The sequence below is a fragment of the Periplaneta americana genome, chromosome 3, assembly GCF_040183065.1.
Source record: "Periplaneta americana isolate PAMFEO1 chromosome 3, P.americana_PAMFEO1_priV1, whole genome shotgun sequence".
Lineage (NCBI taxonomy): Eukaryota > Metazoa > Arthropoda > Insecta > Blattodea > Blattidae > Periplaneta > Periplaneta americana.
The window spans coordinates 165,396,936-165,424,373 of NC_091119.1; the positions used below are offsets into that span (position 1 = coordinate 165,396,936).

At 35.3% G+C, this 27,438-nt stretch overlaps 1 protein-coding gene across 2 annotated transcripts; it reads right to left on the reverse strand.

Moving 5' to 3' along the window:
• Positions 1-12,982: 12,982 nt before the first annotated feature.
• On the reverse strand, positions 12,983-27,310 carry LOC138696821 (receptor expression-enhancing protein 5-like). 2 transcript variants are annotated; one of them, XM_069822256.1, is made up of 4 exons: positions 26,888-27,310; positions 25,977-26,209; positions 17,264-17,399; positions 12,983-13,720 (listed from the first exon to the last, which is right to left on the reverse strand). In XM_069822256.1, exons 1-4 carry the CDS (start codon positions 27,015-27,017, stop codon positions 13,680-13,682), a joined length of 540 nt encoding a protein of 179 aa, XP_069678357.1. In that variant the 5' UTR covers positions 27,018-27,310; the 3' UTR covers positions 12,983-13,679. The 2 variants fall into 2 exon arrangements, with proteins under 2 accessions (XP_069678357.1, XP_069678358.1); XM_069822257.1 differs by lacking the exon at positions 26,888-27,310 and adding an exon at positions 26,729-26,878.
• Positions 27,311-27,438: the final 128 nt, after the last annotated feature.

Consider the following 27,438-nt stretch of genomic DNA (forward strand, 5'->3'; position numbering starts at 1 on the left):
TACACTACTTTTAACACTTGAATATAAATAATTCATTAAATGGCGATCTTATTTGTGTTAATTATAATATAGACACACACATAAATAGACACACTAAAACACACCCTAATAAAATACTCAACACACAGATCAATTTCAGAACACACTATTTGACACAACTCTTCATCGCACGAACGCACCCACACAACAGGCAGCGAAGTTGAGATGACGCCGAGACACAGAAGGCTCAGAGGATGGTGTGAAGTAGCACCGAAACAGCTGTAAGCCGCACATGCTTACATAATTAACACGAGTAAGATCGTCATTTAATCAATTATTTATTGTGAAATGTTCGAATTTATTTTTCGGATATTTTCTTCCTCTTTTTGCACAACTTAAAACTACAAAAACTCGCTGGAATATGCTACAGGCCTACAGTATACAGCGATCCATCGAGAGCCGAAAGTTATAGTCCAATACCCATTGTACCAATATTTTAAAAAATTCTCGAAACTGTCATGAAGCATCAATTAACGGATTATTTGGAACAACTCACTATTCAATATGCATTTAGAAATGTCGACATTGCATGCTGTCGAAGATTTAGTTTCTTCAGTCATTATGGGCTTTGGAAATCTTAATGATTCATATGCTATCTTGTGTGATTTATCAAAGGCATTCAATTGTGTATCCCATAAAATAATTACGGTATTAGTAAATTTGAGTATTATTGTATAAAAGTTATTGCCTTAGATTTGTTTAAAGGTTATCTATCAAATCATTCTCAAAGTGTATATTACAGTGGTAAATATTCAAACATTATTGTAATTGATAGGGATGTTCCCCAATGATCGGTATTGAGTCCTCTTTTACATTTAATTATGGCCAATGATTTGCCTGCTAATATCTATAGGAATGTATACACGAACATTAAGGTATGTGATTAAAAATTATTATTAAAGACTTATTATTAAGAGTTAAGAATGTCAACGTACTCGTATATGAAATAATAATAATAATAATAATAATAATAATAATAATAATAATAATAATAATAATAATAATAATAGCAATTTAACAATATAACAAACTAGTGCTTATTCTTATCGAGGAAGTAGACGTGACGACATGACGCTTAGAGTGAAACCTACAGAGCAACAATCGGTCGGCAAAATTATGTTTTAAAAGCACACCGCACGTTATTGTATGATGCCGACATGTGAAGTATGAGGCCGCGGCGATAATAACAAAACTCAGAATATGGTGTTTACTTTAAGACAGACGGTACTTCACGAGACTCAATGTCATGTTATTATCGCCGCGGTCTCATGCTGAACATTCGGCAGCTCTTTGAGCGGCCTCGTGCGTAACATTCGGCAAGTCTTTGAAATTTAATTATATTACTGTTTTCAATTTCTTGTGTCGCCGCTCCAATCACGCGCCTCAATTTCAATGTTCCAACCAATAAGCTGCTTCCATTACAAAATGACACCTTACTTACTTACTTGCTTTTAAGGAACCTGGAGGCTCATTGCCGCCCTCACACAAGCCCGCCACAGGTCCCTATTCTGAGCAAGATTAATCCATTCCCCATCATCACATCCCACCTCCCTCAAATCCATTTTAATATTTTCCTCCCATCTACGTCTCGGCCTCCCTAAAGGTCTTTCTCCCTCCGGCCTCCCAACTAACACTCTATATGCATTTCTGGATTCGCCCATACGTGCTACATGCCCTGCCCATCTCAAACGTCTGGATTTAATGTTCCTAATTATGTCAGGTGAAGAATACAATGCGTGCAGTTCTGTGTTGTGTAATTTTCTCCATTCTCCTGTAACTTCATCCCTTTTTAACAGAGAATCAGTCCCATTCCGAGGCTTATTTGAAGGATTCATAACAAGCTGTTTTTTACGGTGATGGGTACAAAATGACACCTACTTGTCTAATCCACGTGGACTAAAACCGAGGTTGCAATGTCTTGTGCTGAGGACGAACATTAAGGTATGTGATTAAAAATGATTATTATAGAGTTATTATTAAGAGTTAGGAATGACAATGTACTCGTATACTAATAATAATAATAATAATAATAATAATAATAATAATAATAATAATAATAGCCATTTAACAATATAACAAACTAGTGCTTATTCTTATCGAGGAAGTAGACGTGACAACGTGACGCTTAGAGTGAAACCTAAGGAGCAACAATTGGTCGGCAAAATTATGTTTTAAAAGCACATCGCGCGCTATTGTATGATGCCGACATGTTAAGTATGAGGCCGCGGCGATTATAAATTTAATAGCTTGGTATGACTGGATTTCAAACAAACATGGGAACCACATACAAATCATGTACGTGTTAGACTATCGAGGGTGATTTATTTGTTAAGACGATTAAAAAGCTTGGCATCTAAGGAATTTCTTAAGAACGCTTATTATGCATTTTTAATAGCATATTATTATGGTATTCAAATTTGGGGAAATAGTTTAATATAGAGTTCTAAAATTTCGAACGAAGGTTATTCGTATAATCATTGGTTCAGAGTTTGATGCACATTGCAAGCCTTTGTTTATTAATGAAGGCATACGGACTGTAATAAGTTTATACATATTTCAGTGCCTAATTGCAGCTACAAATAAATTATCCAAATATATAAAAAAAAATCCGAACTTCATGGTTATTCTACAAGACGTAACTATTCTCTGTTAGTGACTAAATCCAAAAAAATTTCCAAAACGATTGCCATTGACTTGTTCAATAGACTACCTCCAGAGGCCCATTCTATTTGTTATAGTAGATTTAAATCATCTGTTTACAACTGGGGCTAAATAATCTATTTTATAATATTCACGAATATTTGGTGTTTCTATTCATATTATCTTTTAACAGCTCCTTTTACTAATTTAATACATTTATTGTATACTAGTTTTTGATTCGCCACATACTCTTGGAGTTTTTGGCTAAATTAAGATTGATTGATTGATTGATCTTTCTCAATCAGGAAAAACACAACAGATTGTACTACACTTCGCACGAATTAGCAATCCCTTCAATGTTCTCAATAAAAAACAATAGTTTGCATTACAATACGCACGAATGAGTATTATCTTCAATGTTCTTATACGTGCATTCAGTAACCCCTTCAGTAGCTCACAACAGCCTAAGGTAAACTACATGCATGCAACGCCCAACAAATGACCTTGAGCTTAGGTGCGTACAATAAGCGCATTAAAGGAGTCAACGTTTTCATACATCTCGTAGTGTCATACAGGCTGCAAAAGAATCTGTAACACCGGTACAGATATTATATTTTATCTCTGTCTCTGTGCAACGTCACATTTGCGGTGGGGAAGAAAGGAGATGACAGAAAGGTTGTAATGCTTTTTAATACGCTGAAGCCCACGACTAATACACACCACTTGAAAATTAACGGTCACTGGCTGGCAGATACAAAATTAAAGAAGATCTACGGTGTATTTTTATCCAATTAAACCACCCTCGTAGCATTCAGTTTAAACCAATTTACCAATAGCGAATTATGACGCATTTTAATTTGAGAAATGATTCTTCGCTGCATATCAAGTGATAATATAAGCAGCCACAGAAAAGTCAACCCCTGTGGAGTAACGGTTAGTCTTCCTGACCGTGTAAAAAGCGAACTCGGGTTCAAATCCTGGTTGAAACAAGTTAACTGGTTGTGTTCTTTTCCAAGGTTTTCCCTCAACCACTTGAAGCAGAATTGCTGGGTAACTTTCGGCGTTGGACCTCGGATTTATTTCGCCTTAATTAGCATCATTCCATTAATAATCTTCAATAGTTGTTAGTTGGCCAGGAGGACATGGCGGACGTGGTTCCAGGATCTGCCTACAGATGGCATGTCTGCGGAAGCTGCACATATCCCAGATAAACTGCAGAGGTACTGCAGCAGACAAGGGGAGTGTAGCTCCCTCGGATAGATGGCGCCTTGGTGAGTCGTGGAATCGCCGGCGGCATGTCCATCTGGTTAAGGATGCAGCAGATTCAAGCACGTGAATTTCAAACACATACCATCTATCTGAGGAGGCTGCAGAGGAACATCACAGGGAGGCGGAGGGGCGTTCCTATTCACTCGGACTCCGTCAGACCTGGATGCTGTGGCTGAATCGATAAGATGGCACCAGACAGTGAATCACGTGCTTGATGAGCAGTCCTAAAGACTTCAAAATCATCCCAATATAAGAAGGTTGCACTAAGGTTCGTTGCATACCCAGGTTTCGAGCAGGCAACCCCCCTAGGCCAGCCCCCTCCGTGCGCCGCCAGCCGGCGATCAGGAAATGCTATGGAATGATGACGAAATGGAGAAAAGGTGACAAATAAGTATCTATTATAGGAAAAACGAGAGAATCCTGAGGAAAGCCCCAACTGCGACCTTGTTCGTCACAGGTGTCACTATGAATTTGTCAATGAATAATCTCAGATCTGACTGGGACTCGAACCCGAGCTGTCTGCTTAACGGGCCGGAGGTCTTACCACTCAGTCACCGCAGGAGACAGCCATGCAAAGTATTTGATTATTCCTTGAAATACATCGCACCCGGCGGGTTTATACTCACGGACTTCGGATTCAACGATCAGACCATTGAACTACCGAGAATGACGCTTATCCAAGCAGCAGTAAGTGGTTGGTGGAACGAATAAATCGTCATAACGTTATAAGCTATGAGGAACTATGTAGTAATTAAATGCTACTATACATATAACTTACAACGGAGCTTGTAGTTTACTTTTCAGTCCGGAAAAAAGAAGTAGCTAGGACTTTCGTTGGAATGATATCCAAGGATTTTAAATGGATTTGAGGTTAACAGAAAAGCCTTGACAATTCTTTCTCTTGGTGAACGTCTTGTTTTGAGTTAGAGACACAAATAAAATAATCAGTGAAATCGGAATATGGAGCCAGTTTAGAAGAATTTGTGAAAGAGCGTCACAAGTGAGAGGCGAGAAGTGTGCTGGCACAAGAACAGTAAAAGTTGTTGAGGTGCCAACTGATTTAGTGTATTCTTTTTGTCTCGCGTTCCAACAGAACAAAACCAATAATCTCTGTCACCTATGTGACAATGGCGAATTCTGAATGTCATGTTTTATTTGTAAAAGGTTTCATATACTCTATTTTTTTTCATATCACTCATTTGGTACTCTAATTGATCTATTTATTATTTTTATTTAGTTATTTAACCACGCTGTATCAACATCAACTGCAAGCCTACCTAGCGTCGATGGAATTTGTAATTGTGAGAAAAGTCCGAAGATTCTCCATGGGATTACTTGACATTCGTCTTACGTTGGGGAACACCTTGGAAAAACCTGAACTAGGTCAGCTCAAGAGGGAATCGAACTCACGTCCGAGTGCAGCTTCGAATCAGTAGTTAAACGCAGTACCTCCTGAGCTACTCTGGTGACTAAATTACCTGCCCCGATTCAGAAATAATCTCTATCTTCTTTTCAGGTCTCCAACATCTCGAAATTCTCTATTGATTTCATTATTTGCACTTTCAATATAAACCATTTTCTGAAATAAAAAAAAAAGTCTCGTGAAGATTCAACACACTTTCTAATTGATTACAAATTTTATAGCCTACGTTTCGCAGCAATTCACTTCTTTCTTCATGTTACGAATGATCATGCAGTAATATTGTTTATAATTAATTTTCTTGAACTATTATTCAAAAGAAATTACGTACTACATTTTCATGGAGTATTCAAATCGATTTGTTTACGTTTATCGTACTGGATATGATCCTCCGTCCCCGTTTTCGTGCAATTTTCGATACGTATTGAAAACGATTTGAATACAGAAGCTGAAGTTACGAAAGTTCGTACTGAAAGTCATGAGCAGCATATTGCTATAATTTCAATTTCAACAATGTCACAAAAACGATTATATGATCATAATCTACAGACTTTACACTATGTATTGACATATTGTGACGTCATTAACTTCTATCATGTGACCACAGGCAATGTTTGCAAAATGGTCGACAACGATGGTTCGTTTCGACAGCCTGCTGTCATTATATTCCTTGTTAAAGAAGAAACGTCTGCTGCTGAAATTCACCTCAGACTTCAGCGTGCATACGAAGATGTGTACATGGGTGCCAGCAGTGTTAGGAGATGGGTAAAACATTTCGAAGATGGGAACACGAGCATCCAAGATGAGCCTCGTAGCGGTCGCTCTCGAACTGCCTCCACGGAATGCAACAAGGAATGAGTTGATGAGTTCTGGGATGAATAAAATTTTGGTTGAATTTCTTAAACCTAGACAGACCATAAATGCTGTCCGTTATATTCAGACAGTTTTGAAGCTCCGTCGTGCATTGAGCAAGAAACGCCCTGGAAAGATCATCCTGCAACACGATAACGCGTGGCCTCACACTGATCGTGTCAACGTCGAGAAAATCAGAACATTTGGATTAGAAACTCTTATGCAATCACCCTACAGCCCCGACTTGGCACCCTCCGACTACCATCTTTTCGGTTCTGTGAAGGAGCAGCTACAAGGCCAACGTTACGAGACGCTGGAGGACATCCGGAAAGCAGTGCGCCAGTGTCTTCGGGAGGATGAAACGGACTTCTACAGCAAGGGAATTTTCAAACTTACAGAACGACGGGAAAAATTTGTGCAAAGAAATGGAGACTATGTTGAAAAGTGGCAGAAAAGTCTGTAGATTAAGATGATGTACCTAGTTTGTCTAAAAAATAAAAATTAACATTTACAACAATGGATTGCTCATGACTTTCAGTATGACCCTCGTAATTATGTAATAACACGTCATCACTCATCAGCATGTTGCTCAACCTGTAGGCTTCGGATATAAACAACGTTACGTTTTCTAAATGAGGAGCATAAAAACTTCATATTCTGGTTGTTAATGTAGAATAGTATTAACACAGTCTAGTATATAAAGTCACGAAGCTTGAGTTGATGAGAGTACTGGGAACAATAGACTGTGCTGGTACTGTTTCACATTGTAAGTGATGAGGCGATAGTAGCGATCCTAGTGGTTAGCAACTATCTATGGATGCATATTCTCTACGTATTGAGGTTCGTGACTGTATATACTAGACTGTGGTATTAATGCCTTTTAGGAAAATACAAAATATTATGTGTTATAGAATGATTTTCAACATTACATTGTTTTGAACGAACGAATCATGATCCAGTAAACGAAATGAATCGATTCCTTCTTGAATTGAAAGTTCAATCGTTCGTCTTCTCGGTCGTCACTCGTTACGAATCTTCCCCCCCCCTCCCCCCCAGTATCGGGGATGCTGAAAACGTGCATTTCAAATAATTTTTATTTGATTCTCTCATGACACCGGACAACCACTTTATAAAATGAAGATCACAGAACACAACGAACAGTCACGTCCAACGCGGAATACAAACCCACGTAACGTGAAAATTCCAACTGCTTAATGACATAGGCCTATATCATATAGCCCGGCGCTGGCTTCTCCATGCTACCAATTTATTTTTATTATTAAATGTCAATATTGCTCGGTTTTAGCAGTAAATTACGACTGGTAGTAGCGTGCCTATTCATATTTTTAATACTCGTAGTAAAAAGTGCAACATTAACTTGTATACATTAATATGATTCATTCAGAATAAAATAGTGATGAAACTTACATAACCTCGACAACATGAGATGACGCATGAACTCCACCCTCTCTGTTTAATCAATCTCTTCACCATGGGGGTGATGGTTTTCATGTTCTCTCTCGGTTTCGAAGTACCGGTACACAATTTTTTCCACAAACTCAGAACAGTTTAATCCTATATTTTGTCACTTACACAAAGCACAACTCATCACTGTAACCGAATTATAATATTTTTACTATTACCAAGATATCACCCACTATGACCATAACACAGCTGAATTACCGAACTACAAATAGCTACAGCTACTCTTTAGATCGACTTTATCTGTCATCAATATCGATTAACAAGTTATTCTGATGACATTAGGATTCGTTGCAAATTTGTTTCAACAGCGCGAAAGAACTGTTGAAACCAGATTGAAACTCGAGATTCGAGTAATTAGCAGTACGTAATCCTGTCATTAATCTAACAACGACGTGAAAACAAAAAGCGATCAAGAAACAACCTAAATACGTACCGGTGCCGAATTGATGTTTATATAATGTCTAGATGCCGTTTTACATATAATTTAATACATAACATTTTAGGGATTCCCAAAGTATTTTTTTGGATTATTTTCGTAGGAAATAAAGCCATATTTCATGTGCATTTTTTGTAGGCGATATCATGAGAAATCGTTCGATAATTTTTAACACGAAAAGTCATTTCGATTTTATTTATGCGTACAATGTCTCTTTTATCTGACAGCAGCTGTTTTCATTCACTTTCATATAGTTTTTTTAGTTTATATCTTGAAGACTTGTCTTGTACGGTACTGTTACTTTTATATCTAAAAACTTCTGTATAACAATTTTATGTTAAGAAAGCCATAAAAATAATCTTTTGTAACTCTGGATGGTTAGGCATTCGATGGAAATCATGGTAAGAACGTTTTTCGTAACAGTGCATCTTTACTGTGAGCTTATAGTGGGAAGTCATTGTAGAGGAACAAAAAAGACAACAGTAGTTTTTTTTCCTACAATATTTTTGAAAACATTTCATCAGTTGATAAAAAAATTAATACTAAAGCTGTAATAAATGTTAAAAAGTTTCCATTTTAGTTGTATTCCTACATACCTACACATTTATCATGTTACTGAGACAACATACTCTGACCAAGGAAATAATACGTTGATTATTATTGGTTGCTGGTGTTCAATACCGCACTCCAAGATGTGATCGATTAAGACTTTTTCAGATTACTAGCTTGGCAATGTGAAGAATTTTATTTCTTATTATACGATATTATACAAAAGTGGGTGAAGAAAGAATAATGCTGAAATTGATCAGGAAGGGAAAAGAAATTGGCTGGGTCACTGGTTAAAAAGAAACTTGTCTGCTAAGGATGCATGGGAAGGAATTGTGAACGGGAGAAAATTCGGAGCACAAGAAGATATCAGATGATAGTTCGATTTTTGATGTGGATCAAAAAAGGCTGAAAAATTTTAATTGAAGCCATGTTCTTCACGGACTAATTCATTTACACGCATTTAACCAGACACTGTTTTACTTCCTTTCCAAAAGAAGCTACGATAAAGTTTTTTTTTTTGTTCTAAAAACATCGGGGTTGGCTGTATCGGAGACACAGTTGCAAGTTTTATGCGTGAGTAAGTCTATCGGAATTAGTATGCTGAATTTAAGGTATCCATTGCTCATGCGCCTATTCCCATTTGCACTGCATATTCCTCAACAATGAAAACTTTCTCCCTTCACTCGCGAAATGTTTTAAATTTAATTTGTTTCTCCCCAGAATGACATTAATGACATAACCTAAAATAGCTGCTGCTGTTGTTAAAATTAAAATTACTATTCCTATTGAACAGGTATGAAAAAAGTTATAGAAACCATAATATATTGTTGCTCAATTGAGATTGTAGCCTGGTTCGTTAAAATCGTTTGACACCACTGCGAACGTTCTATCACCTCACATTCCCGAGTTACACTGCTTCTGCTGCTGTGCCACCCACCAATTCGTGAAACTTCCCTGCTTCCTTTTCATGTATCGCTAGATGACGTCACCTCAAGATTACTTTGGATACATTGATTCTACAGCTATCAATCATAGTTTACTTCATTGGAATATATCACCTGATAATGTGCGGTCGACTTTCTGAGATGGCATCCTAGTACTAGACCTAACTTACAGATGGATTGAAATTTGAAAACAAATCCAAATGACATATATGGCTTTATAAAAAAAAATGTCGGATAACTGTTGAAATTCAAATTAAAATCTCAAAAATAAGAAATTGTTCTTAAGTTACTGAAGGTAGTGATGAATTCAAGGGCTGACCCATGTAACGATTTTCCCTCTTACCCGCACAATAATATATTAAAAAAAAGAAAAACACTACTCCTTTTTCTTGTAACTACAAAATGTAGTATTATTTCGGGGACTGATAATGATAGGGGAGATTGCCAAGGTACCGGACAGTAGCCAGCTCACTATCTTATCTGCTAGATAGCAGAAGTTTACTGACATGAGAATATAGAGTCCCGTGAGGATTGTATAGATGAAGAGATTATGAGAGACTTCTGTTAGTGCATGTGTGTTACAGAGTGTTCAACACAATCTATGTTTAACAGCCATCATGAGCTATTTTCACGGTCCATTTGCTATCATTTAAATTGAATTTATAAATATTGCCAAACACTTTGACACTTCGTAGAAATTTAAAAAAAAATTAAATTATGGTTTATTTAATGAGGCTTGCAACTGCCGAGGTTATATAGAGTCGCTGGTGTGCCAGAATTTTGTCCCACAGGGGTTCTTTTACATGCCAATAAATCTACTGACATGAGCCTGTCGTATTTAAGCACACTTAAATCCCATTGACCTGGACTGGGATCAAACCCGCAACCTCGATCACAGGTGGCCAGTGCTATACCGACTATGCTACGAGGTCGACTATTATCTTGAGACAGAGCAAACACAAATTTTCCATAGAGCATCCGATCTGACAAACAATAGCTGTGAACAGTGGAGTAGCCAGAAATTTAAGATCCCTGTGGGAGGGGGCCAAATTTGCCTATATTTACATGCAACATAATTATTTAAAAGATAATAATTACTGTCTAATACTGGACTATGAAATTTAAACTTCCCAAAAGTAGTTATAAAGCAAAATCCATTCTCCATCATTGCAGAGTGAATGAACAGATACTAACACTAAATAAATTACTTAATCTAGTAGTTGTGTTGAGAATGGTAGCTTTATAATTTCTTTGAAAGTTATTGGTCATTTTAAAACAACTGCTAACAGAAATATTTTGTACATTTTAAGGAAATATTAAAGTCGTTTTCAGAGCATGAACTTCATAACCCTAATGATAATGAATATCCCATGACCAAACTAAAACAAAAGAAAGATCAATAAAACTGAGTATTCATATTTAAATGTTTACGATTTATAATCAATATTAATATTTACGAATTATAATCAATTTTGTAATTAATAGAAAGTTGAGGTAGTTTTTAATTTCATTTGTAATAAAATCACTGATATACAGAAGAATCAGTACATAAAGACAGACAGTGAATAAAGTTGGAAGATATTCACATATTTATACTTCTTTGGATTGCATAAAATAGTGAAGTGCACTCCATAACCTCTCCTACTCAAATCCCATCCTCATCTCCCCATCTTGTGGTGCAAACTGTTTTTAACAAACGAGGCTCTGGGGACCAAAACAAAGTGATATAATCGTTTCATCAAAAGCAGGGGAAATGCCACTTAAGCAAGTGAACATGCATAAGCATTCTCTAAGTAATAAAGAAGGGATATGATTGGTGGAGTTGTATGACAATCCTTCCGGCTAGATCTTTAGGACTTGCTAACCAACAGAAGGTGTGGTCCTCCGAACAGTTTGGGAATTGCATGTAAGTGATATAACCGCCATAACATAAAAATAATGTGCCTACATTAAAACAGTTATATGTTTCACTACATTACTCTTCTACAAGGTGATTCACAAGGAAAGGTAAAAAATTTAGGATGTGAATTCTGAAGTCATTCTGAGTCAAAAAGTTCATATGAATATAGGTCCGTTTTCAAACGGTTATGGAGATATGGCTCTTTGATTTCACAAAAACTTCTGGGATTCCATTGTACTAACTCGCATTTAGACAGATAACGGACAAATTTAAAGTTTATATTCACGTATACATACATACCTAATATTCTAGATGTCAGGGTCAATGTTTTCGCACATTTTTAAAGGTACCTCCTTCTGCTTCAATGCACTGTCGTGATGGGGCATGAATTGCACTCATCTCGTAGGAGAATTGCTCATGGCTGTTCTTTATGTGGTGTGCAGCATCCAAAATATGGTCGATTAGTGCCTTTCTCGTTTCCACCTTCCTTTGCTATACCAAGTCTTTCACCCAACCCCATAGACAGTAAATACTCTTCGATATGGTACTCTTCTGTTCAGAAAACGTCGTTCATATTCAGCGACGGCATGCAAGGAACTTCCATCGCACAAATCATAAACATACACAATATCGGCGTATTCTGCAGTCGAAAATTTATAAGGCATCTTGAAAAACACAACTTGACACTTCTGATAACTGTACCTGTATAACTACTGTACTGTAGGTAGCTGACTGAACTGCTGTAAACTGATAAGTGGTAGTGTATTTGTGTTATGTGCGGGATCTGTGTCATTACATCAGACAAGGGCAGGTGATTGGACATTTGTAATGCCACATCATCTGGTTTGTGAGGTGAATGAACACTCTCTTATCCACATCACTCACAATGCAGATTCCAATGTTATATCATTCATTGCGATCCGTGACCTTGTCTCACACCTCACGTCAGCAGCATATGGTAACATCTGATTCGCATTGGAGTGAGACTTTTTATAAAAAAACATGCATCTAGCTCTGCCATTATTTGAAAACAGACCCAAAATGGCCTAAGATATCGTATCCTAAATTTTTTACCTTTCCTCGTGAATCAACCTGTATATTAGAGAGCAAGAGAGTTAATGGTTTTGGTGCCAAGAACTTACCATAGCTAATCAATCAGTCAATCAATCTTCTTAATGTATCCAGCTGTTTGCTGACAACATAAAGTCCACTATAGTCCACTGTAATCTATTCAGTTGTTGTTTTTCACGAGAAATGAGGGGTATTTTGATCGATGTTCATTATAGATGCGTGTTGCTAGTAGCCAGAGTTGGGGTGTAGTCAATATATACTGCAGGGCTGTGTCTTCTTTTGTGGTTTATGGATGGACAGTATAGAAGAATTACCATAGCTAACATCAATATACTTTTTTCTTCTCGAGGAAAGGTTAGAAATAAATGACCAAAGAATTCATCCAACAAGAATTTAGATTTATAAACACAAAGCCAAAATTACACCGTAACAATTCTTAAAATACATCCACTGTGCATTAATGATACAAAGGGAATGGATGAAGTACTTAACATAGAACACGTAATGTAAACCTGTATAAATCTTACTCATTACCAATACACTGAAGATGAAGTAAACAATACAAATTGTAGAGATAGTTGTACAACAAAAACAATAATATAAAATCACTGATTCACAGTAATTCATGAAATATTTATAGAAAAAGAGACAGTATAACCTTCTCCCAAAACAGTGCATATTATCATTTATAACTGCTTAAATTTTAAACATACTGAAGTAATCTTCAGTGGATGATTATCAACTCTGACAAGCAATCTATTACATAGGCCTAACTCCAGTTAAGTAACAACATATAAAAGTCACACTTTACAGATTTTATGTATGCAAATCACAGTAGCCATTATATTACCGATAATTTTTATTATTAAATTGGAAGAAAAAAATATTTTTGAAAAAATGCAACAAATACAAATTTTAATCAACAATGCTGAGATTACCGGTATGTGAAAACTGTCACATATATTACTACTTTCATCAGATGTTAATACTTCCGTTTACATGTTTCAGATCAAGCTTGAATTTAATATGAAATATCAACCAGCATTATGTTCATTGTAACAGTGAGAATTTTTATTATTCGGTCTTGAACATGTTCTGTGCAGCTAATTTTGCAGCTGAAACAGAGAAAAAAATTATTATTAGACATCAAAATTATATACACAATTCATCTAAAAATAGGCGCAAGAATCTGGAGATCGAGATCTGATAAATATAGAAAGTTACCACTGTCTGAAAATTGAAAATACAGTATTTACAAAATATGATAAAACTTCACTGCATTAAACTGTATGAAAAATGGCAATATATCTTAATTGCGCTATACAGCCATTTCGAAGTGGTGTACTGTACTTCATTGCCAGTGGTCTACTGTTTCGATCTTGTATCTTCCAGATAACTCACTGTCGTCTATGGAAGGGGAATAATATATATGAGTATGGTAATGGGAGGTGATGGAGATGCATTTTTTTTTACTTGGTTATTTAACGACGCTGTATCAACTAGTGGGTTATTTAGAGTCAACGGAATTGGTGATTGCAAGATGGTATTTGATAAGATGAGGCCAAGGATTCGTATAGATTACTTGAATTACACCTTACGGTTTGGGAAAACCTCGGAAAAACCCAACCAGGTAATCGGACAGGTAAGACAAACTCATATTTAATATACAATTACATTTCAATTCACATACACTCTTTGACATTATAATACACACTAAAAAGGCAGCATCACTACCACTTCCCACTACCATACCCAATTACCCATACATCTCCTTTCATAGAAGACCGTGATCCAGATTATACAAGACAAGAAATGGCAGCATAAACAAAGTTAGATTACCTTCTTCAATACATTTTAACATGGAAAAGTTTTAAAGTTTTATCATATTTTTTATTTCGGAATATGTATGATAAGACTTTCCTGTGTTAAACTTCAACGTACCTCGTTTACATGTTTCGACTTATTTATGGGTCATCTTCAGAACTGGTCGTTGTTGGTCTTGGCACCTCTTGTTCTGTTTCCTGTGAGGGTGCGTTCGTGTGGTATAGTGTAGAGTCTAAGAGTGTGTGTGTTTTGAAGTTGAGTTGTGTGTTGAGAATTTCGTTGGGGTATGTTTTCGTGTGTCTGTATATTTCATATTGTTCTAGTGTGTTTAGTTTCTGGCTTTTTGGTTGGATGTGTAGTATTTCCATGTCTCTGTGGGTGTGGTTAGCATTTGTGATGTGTGTTGTGCATATGTGGAGGTGTTTTGTAATTTTGTTATGGCTGTGATGTGTTCTTTGTAACGTGTTTGAAACTATCTGCAAAACACCTCCACATATGCAGAACACATAACAAATGCTAATCTCACCCACAGAAACATCATCACAGACATGGAAATATTATACATCCAACCAAAAAGCCAGAAACTAAACACACTAGAACAATATGAAATATACAGACACATGAAAACACGCCTACAACGAAATTCTCAACACACAACTTCAAAACACACACACTCTTTGACTCTACACTATACCACACGAACGCACCCTCACAGGAAACAGAACAAGAGGAGCCAAGACCAACAACGACCAGTTCTGAAGATGACCCATAAATAAGTCGAAACATGTAAACGAGGTACGATGAAGTTTAACACAGGAAAGTCTTATCATACATATTCCGAAGTGATACAGTATTAAAAGTTATGCAATCAAGATGTATAATTTTTATTATATTAAATGTGGTATAATGTGAATCTGAATTAAGAAATGTAATCTACACTCGATTTGATACTGTATATTAAAATAATTAAATTACATAAATATATTTTAATACACATAAGTAGCCTACTGAAAAAGACAAAATAGAAGATTAATAATATGTATTTTACATAAAGTGTTGTCCAATTACAGAGATCTGAATCATTTTTAACACACATGCATAAAGGTTGCAGCAAAGACAGAGTGTAATTAGCACTTGTTTACTTGTAACAGTTTCACCATTCAGGGATCTTTATTCATACCGCTCAGATTTTAAATTTTCTCTTGAATGTAGTGTAAAAATATACAAGGTAGAATGGGGTAAGTGGACCATATTTTACACCTCCAGATACAAACCATATACATGAAACTGTCGTTAATGCGAACTCGGTTAAGACGAACACCTTAATATGAACAATTTTTCTGGTCCTGGTTCAAATACAGTGGTTTTAATGGATTTTTATCCGGTTAATAAAAATTTCTGTTTATACGAACTTCAAACAAATTTTCAGTCCGCAGATTTTTGTCCTCTCCTTTAATACAAGCAAAAGACAACTTTTATATACATCCTTTACAGTTTACTGCATGGGAATTCCCTTCACTTGCTCTCATAGTAAAGGCTTCAAATGTCCTTCAAGATATTGACTAGAACATGCATAATATGCACTGCTATATATATCACGAGAACAAGAGTAGTAGCTTACGTCTTTTGTGTGTCCTATCTCGAGAGGTACCATTGAGTGCTACAGTGATTTAATAACTGTTAGTTTCTCATAACCAGTGTTCGGGTTAATACCTCAATACGAGAACAACATGAGTAAAAGATGGAAAAAATCTTACTTACTTACTGGCTTTTAAGGAGCCCAGAGGTTCATTGACGCCCTCACATAAGCCTGCCACTGATCCCTATCCTGAGTAAGATTAATCCAATCTCTATCATCATATCCCACCTTCCTCAAATCCATTTTAATATTATCCTCCCATCTACGTCTCGGCCTCCCCAAAGGTCTTTTTCCCTCCGGCTTCCCAACTAACACTCTATATGCATTTCTGGATTCGCCCATACGTGTTATATGTCCTGCCAATCTCAAACGTCAGGATTTAATGTTCCTAATTATGTCAGGTGAAGAATACAATGCGTGCAGTTCTATGTTGTGTAACTTTCTCCATTCTCCTGTAACGTCATCCCTCTTAGCCCCAAATATTTCCTAAGCACCTTATTCTCAAACACTCAAACACCCTTAACCTATGTTCCTCTCTCAAAGTGAGAGTCCAAGTTTCACAACCATAAAGAACAACCAGTAATATAACTATAAATCTATGGATATTAAAAGGAAAGTTAAAATTTTGAATGAAGTGTCTCATGGTACTATGACAATAACTCAAACTGCAAAACATCTTCAAATTTCAAAATCTACTCCTTCGACCATAATAAAAAAAACAAAGATAAAATTGACATTGCTGGAGCTTCCGGTTCTTCATTAGGCAAAATTAAGCGAATTCGTGCAGCAAAATATGAACAAGTGGAATTTGATGTTCTTGAATGTTTTAACAATATGAGGACAATATAAGTGAGTTAGAAGTGATTTAAATTAAATTCAATGTGGTAATAACAACGATAATTTTTATAATAACCCTTACATCTGGAAGAGGAACTTAGACGAAATAAGGAAAAGATGGAAAGTATTGATGATACATTCTTCTAAGACAGTATTCAGAAAGGTTCACAGGTACGTAATTCGAAATTCATTATTACTAACTACAAACCATGAGAAAATGTTTTGAACTGAAACAGCGATAGGAGATTCATTGCAACAAAAATTGATTAGAATTCGGATCAGATCTTGAACAATAAAACAATTGCAAGTAGAAAATTTAAACTCTGACTTTGGTGGAACCTAGATTAGCTTACTGTACCAGTTCCTGCGAGATCACCCAGCATGTTGTCTACTTGCTCCTGATGTTTAAGAAACCTTGGACGAATGATGCGGTTATAGATCACAATTGAACCATTGTTCTCAAGAGGTACAAAGCACCAGATGTGGAATAAGCACTGAAATAAAACGCACTTCTGTCAATTAAGATAATTATACACACTGTTTTTAAATGTCAAATACTGTAATTCTCAAATTGTTTTTTTATATCAATGAACAAATAATTAATCAACTTCTATAACATGTCATAACTTTATATTACAGACTATAGCCTACATTGAAAGAAGAGATTAGAATTCTTACGACTTCTGATAATGGACTTTGAAAAAGAAGTTAAGAAAACATTTGTGGAGGAAAAAAGATTGGAAGGCCAAGATTCATTGGAGGAAGAAAAAAATTAATTTTCAAGAGATGAAAATAAAAATATGATGACAGCAGGCAGAAGTAGAACAGTATATGCAGAAGACCGATGTCCTCAAAGGACAGAGAAAATCAGGTAGTAAGAGTACGACTCTCACAGAAGAAAGGATATAATAGCAATAAACAGGCAACAACAAAAGGCTATTATCATAGATCCAACTATATGCATGGAGAGAGATCTAAACCAAGCTCATCAGGTTGATCAGGAAAAGAGGGCCATTTATGAACCTTGTATTCTCTACCTTAGTTCCAAGTATAACATCCCTCTCTTCAATTGGTCAGTGATAGGTTTATTTTTTGGTGCTCTGAGTTCTTTACCAAAATTTACATACAATTTTTTAAAACAATTATCAATATCATCTTTTGAAATTCAAAAAATCATCTCGCAAATTCTTAAAGATTCCCTGCAGATTATACAGTTTCTTTTATACCACTCAGAAGGCCTTAATTAAGGATATGCTAATTTTAAATAAAATCTTTTATTTATAAGTATAATTTTATAAGTTAGTCATCTTCTAAGATTTTATTTTATAATTGATAATCAATGGTGCTTAATTATTACATTTTATTTTTATAACAATATTCATATTTAATTGATTATATTTGTTTGCTATTAATTTCCGGATCCTCGTGGTCATCCTTAATTAAGGCCGGATGAGTTATTTCTTTCTCTCTCTCTCTCTCTCTCTCTCTCTCTATATATATATATATATATATATATATATATATATATATATATAATTTTTATATAAAAATAGTTTTGTGCCAAATTAAACAACTTTTTATAATTTACATTTCCAAAAGAATTGAATTACGTTTCATATGTTAAGTTCCAGCCCAACATTTGCTCTTGCATACTACTGACTGGGAAGAGAAGTAGTAATATTGATTATAAGGTTATTCAGATATTGGATTGTCAATGCTGGTATATGTGTTATCAGTTTAGATAACTGAGAAAAAAAATTACTTATCCAGCTGACAAGTAAGAACTTACATGAAATTTCAAAATGAAATCAGAAATGAAGAACCGAATTACTTAACATACAAGGCACTCTGACGTAGTGTAAATATAAAACAAACTTTACCGCAGTAAAACTACAGTAAAGTCTTAATACATTAAGCAAATCCATACAACGAAACTGATGTAACAATAAACATTTTATCGGTCCTGGTAAATTTTCTACATTTTAAATATGTTTTATCAATCATTACAACAATGGTCAAATTTTGGAAAAACTCTAATGGAACCATAAAAACATTATTATAATTTTTTTATTTACTTTGTTTTCATGTTCAAGTTCAATACTATTTTACTTTTTAATTGGTATTGCCCTCTTGAAGATGTTTTCTCATTATTTCACCTACTCTCATACTTTTACTGACCGATCTTGGATTTCTGTGAAAGGACTAAGTTACAATAGAACTATAACTGCTTCAAGGCCGCGTGATCTGTTAACAGATTTGCCTTTATGATTCTTGCCATTGGCGCCTTTCACATTTGAGCGTTAGTTGTTAATGACGACAGGTGTAACACGAAAATAAATCAGTTTGGAGACTTAAGCCTGGTTCAGACGGTGCTAGTTTCTATGATGGATTCCAGGGTGGATGCGCTGATGGCTCCCTGTGTGCTCACTTGCTGGCTCCCGTGTTGGCTATGGCGTTGGTGGTTGTTCACACAGAGTTGGCTCTTATCACAGTTCAAATTGGAAAATCATCTGCTGTTTCATCTGTTGCCAACACTCATGGTCAAAAAGAAACTAAACCGTGAGTGGAAAACAACTAAAGTCCTACATTAATTTTTTTTTTTTTAGTAGGTTATTTTACGACGCTTTATCAACAGCTTAGGTTATAGTCCTACATTAACAGTAGTAAATGTCGTAATAAAGTAATTAAGCCATAAGTGCAAAACAGCTAAAGTCCGATATTTAATTGTTGTTTCTTAGAAACTAAAGAATATAGAAAAAAACAGGTTTAGTTGGAAAACAACGAACAGGGCGACATGGTTTCAGTGGTGATATTATATGATCATCTTTGGTTCCAGCCTGCAAACCATCACGAAAAATAGCAAGGAACCTACCCTCGAAATCCAACAAGCTAGCCATCCAAGGAGCAATCAGAGCGCATTACTTCTGGCAAGTGAGCATGCAGGCTACCCATCAGTGCAGCCACCTTGGAATCCATCACAAACACACGCACCATCTGAACCGGGCTTAAATTAGCTGCATTTAGTGATTCAGGTAGGGGAATTGAAGCAGACTAAAGTGGCTAAAAATATGGATTTATGCAGTCAAACGCGCAAGATTCATAAAGAAATTCAAAGAAATAGAAGACAGTGTTGCAAGTGGTAAAATTAATCCTGAACCTGAACCTGCGGCAGCAGATGATGTTGACATTGCTATCTTGACGTGGTTTAATGAAATGAGAGCATTTAACATTCCTATAACAGGCCTTATTGTGTGTCAAAAACAGTTTAATTGTGCCAGTATACTTGCTGATTCAAAGTTCAAAGCAAGTAATGATTGGCTTGCTTGCTTACATAAAAATGGCTTTTAAGGAACCTGAAGGTCCATTGTCGCCCTCACATAAGCCCGCCATCGGTCCCTATCCTGTGCAAGATTAATCCACTCTCTATCATCATATCCCATCTCCCTCAAATCCATTTTAATATTATCCTCCCATCCCCCCAAAAGGTCTTTTTCCCTCTGGCCTCCCAGCTAATACTCTATATCCATTTCTGGATTCGCCCATATGTGCTACATGCCCTGCCCATCTCAAACGTCTGGATTTAACGTTCCTAATTATGTCAGGTGAAGAATACAATGCGTGAAGTTCTGTGTTGTGTAATTTTCTCCATTCTCCTGTAACTTCATCCCTCTTAGCCCCAAATATTTTCCTAAGAACTTTATTCTCAAACACCTTTAATCTCTGTTTCTCCCTCAAAGTAAGAGTCCAAGTTTCACAACCATACAGAACAACCGGTAATGTAACTGTTTTATAAATCCTAACATTCAGATTTTTTGACAGCAGACTAGATGACAAAAGCTTCCCAACCGAATAATAACAAGCATTTCCCATATTTATTCTGTGTTTAATTTCCTCCCGGGTGTCATTTATATTTGTTACTGTTGCTCCAAGATATTTGAATTTTTCCACCTCTTCGAAGGATATATTTCCATTTCGTACAATATTCTGGTCATGAGACATAATCATATACTTTGTCTTTTCGGGATTTACTTCCAAACCTATCACTTTACTTGCTTCAAGTAAAATTTCCGTGTTTTCCCTAATCGTTTGTGGATTTTCTCCTAACATATTCACGTCATCCTCATAGACAAGAAGCTGATGTATCCCGTTCAATCCAAACCCTGTCTGTTATCCTGAACTTTCCTATTCTAGAGCGAAGTTAAAAAGTAACGGTGATTGTGCAATATTTTAAATATATACATGAGATTACTTTCATTAAAGTGGTAGCCGGAAAAGAAAAATTAAATAGGGTAATCAAATGGTGAGTAAATGTTATATCATAGCACAGAGAGTTCCTATGAAGACTGGTTCCTTTTAACCTCTACCTAACAAACTCTGTTGTCTGGCAGCAAGCGGTCATATGCTGGTGTATGGACACATCTATGCTCGCTTCCCTCACACAGACTAGTCCCACTCCACTCCTTACCACTCAACTTCTTTGGGCCAGGTTCTTCGTACTACCATCATTAAACTGACGGAACATTACTATCTGGAACAGGTCTTCATAGAACTCTCTGTATGTGATGTTGTTTTGTACGTAATCAATACTATATTCTCTTTAGGAACACAAATTTGGGCAAAATTTCATAATCCTTCAATACAACAATTATACTGATATAACAATACAATTTTTTTAGTCCCAGAAAATTTTTGTATCGAGGTTCGACTATATTTTCTCACCATTATTCTATTTGCTATACTGTGCCCGTTCAAATAATTTGTTTATACACAAAATTTGTACTCATTCTCTCCATACTTTAATTTCAATCAGATCATAAATAAAATATAATTACTGTACTACAACTCACGATTTTCATGCTTTTATGTTGTAAATTTAATGTGTGCTACTAAATTCGTGTAGTTAAGGAAGTGGTTATGCACTATCTCTTCTTATCACAACACTTCCCTCCAGGAAATGTTAAAAACTAGTCATAAAATCTATTTCTTTCGAAAACAAGCAATTGTCTCTAAATTATATTTAACTGAAATGTTGCACTTTACAGTCGAATAAGCTATTTAAAAGCGTAATGTATTATCTACTAATTGTCCATTCACAGTATTGATTTAAACTGAGTCCAACAATTCTGTTCCAGCACTGTTTTCCTCAAAAGGAATTTTATGTTAACTTATTAAATACCCTTTTCTCATTTTGTTACGACATCTTAATGTTTTAATTTTGGCAAATGATTCAAATCAAAGAGAGAGCACATACTTTTATGTAAGGTGGTAGACGGATCAATCAATGGTGAATAAGGTTCGAATTTTTACAAGCAAACATTACCTAAAAATGAGGTGTCTTAGCAGTCATAAAACAGCGGATTTTGAGAAATCTCAGTCTCTCATACATCAACCTCTTGGTCTTTTTGTATTGCCCCTTAACCCATCACTTAGCTTATTTTAACTATTATTATTAATTGTAATTATTGTGTGTAATTAGGTTACCACTACCACCGGGTGTTTATCCACTTGCAGTGTAAATAAATACAAACATACATACAAGTTCTAGTCTTGTTACTTACTTATGGCTTTTAAGGAACCCGGAGGTTCATTGCCGCCCTCACATAAGCCCACCATAGGTCCTTATTCTCAGCAAGATAAATCCAGTCTCTACCATCATATCCCACCTTCCTCAAATCAATTTTAATATTATCCTCCCATCTACGTCTCGGCCTCCCCAAAGGTCTTTTTTTCCCCTCCGGCTTCCCAACTAACACTCTATAATTACGTATTTCTGGATTCGCCCATATGGGCTACATGCCCTGTCTATCTCAAACGTCTGGATTTAATGTTCCTAATTATGTTAGCTGAAGAATACAATGCGTGCAGTTCTGCATTGTGTGATTTTCTCCATTCTCCTGTAACTTCATCTCTCTTATTTTGGGGTTTCGTAACAACTGTTTTTTATGGTGATGGGTTGTTACCCTTCGTCCAACCCCCAAGCTGGACTAGTTCTGTATTCTTAAAAAGTTCCACAACAACAAATAGGCTCACAGATAACTTTGGAGCTCAGACAATGATAAAGGTTTTTAAAAAAATAATGTATAATTACAATTCAAATTGAATGAGGGGATATTGAACATTAAGCTCAGACACGTCAAACCCTGTATTTAGAAAGGAACAGTTTTATGGAAACAAAATAGGCTACTGTTGTGCCAGTTATGACGTTTGTCGAGAACTTTTTTAAATTACACCATATAGATTAATATCATCTGAAAGAGCTTTTTTTTTTATATTGCTATGCAATATTTGATATATTTTATAGGGAAGCATTATGGATATTATGGTGACAATTTAATTGTTGATAGATTTGGTTAGTCCTAGGGTTACCATACATCAGCATTTATGCAGATATGCCTGCTATTTGATAATAAAAATAGCTGTCTGCATACATTTTTTGAAAATCCTCTAATTTGTCTGCATTTTCAATATTGAAATCTTATTTATTCATTTTTGTTTCTTTTGGTCTCATGTTGCTGTGAGCTGTGAGAAGCGTATTGCTGTGTATGTGATTGTTAAATGTGTAAATGCTGTTCAACCAGATACATCCCTCATTTTGTTAAATACAAGTGAACTTATAAGTAAGTAAGTACGGTAAGTAACTAAATTTAATGAATTACACTTACCATCAATTCTGTGAAAGGGCTCGTTTTAATGAAATTTAATTTCAAACATTTTACATGCAAACGTATGTTTTGACTATTTAGATAGTAACAAAGAATTGTAAAGAAAATTAGGTGTAGTGATAAATATACAAAAGTGATATCAGTGACGAAGTTGGTACACTGACTTCAAAGATACCTGACCTTTACTAATCGATAGTGATCGATAATTTATTCGTGTAAGTATGACTTCTTTAGTTATTACCTCTATGAATAGTTGGCGAAATAAGTCAGTACATGTAAGTCGCCAATTGTACATAAATTAGCTATATTTTTTAAATTTGATTTTTCAATAAAGTTTGAATTGGAGTATTAATGAAGTAGTTGTAAGTAGTATACTGGCATTGTGGATGGTTATGTAACGTGTAAAAATGAAAATATGTGCACATTATGTAATGAAACATGCAGTTAATAAAGTATTAAAAAACACATTTTATTTTCACCATTAGGTAAATTGACGTAAAAACTAATTTACAAGGAGAGTTTTTAAGGTATTCTCAATTTGTGACACAAAATTAATACACGGAATCTGCCTTGTAAAAAAAAAAATACGTAATTAGACCAACATTCTGTAGATTTTTGACACTGACCTGATGAGTTAGACAAAATAAAGAAAAAAAAAAAACATGTTTTATTTAATAACGCCCACAACTGCCAAGGTTATGTCAGCATCACCAATGTGCCGGAATTTTGTCCTGCAGGAGTTCTTTTACATTTCAGTAAATCTACTGACATAAACCTGTAAGCACACTTAAATGTCATTGACCTAAGTCAGGATCGAACCTGCAACCTCGGGCACTCTGCCGACTGCACCAGGGAAATAAAGAAATGTAGTTTAATGTTTTGTACTGTAATTGCTCAAATGTTTTGCAATATATCTTCGTATGCTATGGTCCACCCAGCAACTTAAGGTCACAAGTTAACTCACAATTTCTAATGAAAATGAATAATTGAAACGTCAGTCTCGCTACGCACAACACAAAGGAATGACGTCTGATTCGTCTTGCGGTATTTCATGATGAAATGAAACTAAGAGATGGTGTAATCTACTACATCTGGAAAAATAAATAAGCGAGTTTTCCTAAGGTCGAGAATAAGTGACAGGTATATTAAAAACTAAGGTATTTGGGGTGGGATGCGTTGGTTTATAGCTTAGTTTGTTCAGGATTTTGAACATGTCTTGTATATATGTTTTTTTGGTTCACAGATTCAATGTGAGCTTTAGTAAGGTTGAGGATCAGTGACAAGTTAGGTTCGGCTTGTTCAGACTTTTGGAATGCCTTGCATATAAGTTTTTTGGTAGACAGAAACACAGACAGATTTACCCCAGAATGAAGAAAGGAGTACTTCCCAGCGCATTGCAACATCACAGTAATATCAATGGGTTACATGATCACTGCATGTGAAAATGTTTGGAGGAAATCATCAGATAGGTATGTTAGAAATGAAAGTATTTGGAGCGGGTTAGGTGGGTTTATAAATTAGGTTTCGCAGTGATCACATCATGTCTCTACAATTCTAAGGTTATTTTTAATTATTTAGGTACTTTTTCCCTCACATGTGTGATGCAATAGCAAGTTCGAAACTTCTCGTTTACATCAGTTGATAACAAACGGTACTATAATATTGACAAAAAAAATTTGCGAGAGACAAAATAGTTTTAGGCTAAACAAAATATGAGCAAGTGTGATAATCTTAAGTTTTTTTTTACTTGGTTATTTAATGACACTGTATCGACTACTGGATTATTTAGCGTTGATAGTGAGATGGTATTTGGTGAGATGAGGCCAAGGATCGCCATAGATTATCTGACATTCACCTTATGACCTTCACCTCGGAAAAACCCATCTAGGTGATCAGCCCAAGTGCAACCCTGGATCAACAGGCAAACGCACTACTGAGCTATGTCAGTGGAAATCTTATGTTGAAAATGAAAAAACTGGCAAGAGTAACACAAAAAAAAAAAAAAAACATTTATAAAGGAGGTTCAAGAAGCTACATTGTCACTAAGGTACGAACTTGAAGAACCACTAATTTTACATAATAAGTCAAGCTAAACCTAATTTCTTTACAAAGAAAACTTTATTATGAACAGAAATTATTTGCAAGCCTATATCCATGAAGCAATTACTGAAAAATATTTTTTCTTTAGATAGCTTTCATTCATCATTAATCTAACGAATAATTAAGAAAACATTTGACAATCAACAGGGGGGGGGGGGAGTAGGAGTTACCCCGAGACCCTTATGATGCCGAACCACAGTATCATACAGGGACAAAGTAAATCCGTTGGCTTCTAGTGTTCTTAAATACTGCTGTACAAAAAAGTCTTTTTAAAAACAAAATCTTACAAATAAGAAACTGAAAACTTACCTTAAAGAGCCAGTAGAATGGAAACCAACTCAAGAGAATATTTGAAAAATATTCTACAACGGAGAAAAATGCAAATACTACCCAGTATGTTAGCCACTTTGTATCATCTTCTTTACTTGGACTCTCAAGTGCTTTTATGGAACGGTAGGCTGGATACAAAAATCCAATGATATTACACAATAATTGTGCAGCATATCCAAATACCATATAAAAGGCCAGACAAACGATTAGTACTGAAAAAGAAACGTAATATTTTACTTTTGTATACACCACTTCGATTTCATTTAATAATTTAAACAGTGTTCATAAAAATGAATGAAATGAAAATTCACGTCGGGAAGTCTTAGACTTAGCTGAATATTTTATGAACCTAGCCGGTCCTACAGATAAGTTTGGAAATGTTAACTAGACATACACATTAAAACAAAGGAGACATACACTTAAAAATAATATTAGTAGGCCTACATTCCTGCGCCAATAACTAATTACCACAACTATTTCTCTACATATTATTAATATTTTAAAACTACTAAACATTTACTGTACAACTTCTGGTTATTGTAATTTAACAGAAACATACAATGGCACTGAATCTACTTTACTACATACAATGTGTTTCAGTGAGTAACAAATAAAATGAACAAAACCCCATACACTTGACAACACGAACGTATATATGTAATTTTTTAACTTAATTAATGTGCAGGAATTGAAAGTATTTTTTTTTATTTCGATGTAGCTAAACCAATTACCTGAGGATCCTAAAATTCCATTGAGTCCCAGACCAAACATTTCTGCCTTAAATTTGGTGACCTGAACTAACTGCAGTACAATACATGTTTCTAAAATAATGGTCTAGACTAGATATCTATAATTAGAAGCTGGGGATCTTGTTATCTAACTTGACTCACCCATGAACAAATACAATCGTTTTATTCCAGTCTTGCTCTCAGCCCATTCAAATGCAGAAGTCCAAGGTTGATTTTCATCATGAAGAGATTTTTCAAGAGATTCTCTACATCCTGCAATTCTAGTACCCATCTTTGAAATATTGGTTGTTGATATACCGTTTGCGGTATAAATACGTGTTTAAATCACAGCACAATTATTCTGAAATACCGGCAAAGAGAAGGACAACTATCACGTACTGAACAACGAAATTTACGCCATTATAAGCATGACAAGCATGACCTTCAACTACATTGTCAAAGCTATAATTTCATGTCATGTTATCACGAATAATCCACAGCCTTACTGATGTGTAATGTATCGGTTTACACAATAGCACTGTGAAGAAGTCCGTAATTTAATCGTCACAGAGTATATGTATAGATAAATTCGTTCAATAGGAATACTGTACGTCTGTCCGAAAGATTTGAAATAGTTTCGAAAGTACAATGGAGCTATAATGTTATATTCTATAACACAATTTGCCCATTTTTATTATAATTTCTGACATGTT

Coding starts and splice junctions, on each gene's coding strand:
- LOC138696821 (XM_069822256.1), bottom strand. CDS start 27,017: ATGGGTACTAGAATTGCAGGATGTAGAGAATCTCTTGAAAAATCTCTT. Junction 26,210..26,887: donor ACGATTGTATTTGTTCATGG/GTGAGTCAAGTT, acceptor TTTCTTTTTCAG/TACTAATCGTTTGTCTGGCC. Junction 13,721..17,263: donor GGGTGATCTCGCAGGAACTG/GTACAGTAAGCT, acceptor TCTCTGTTTCAG/CTGCAAAATTAGCTGCACAG.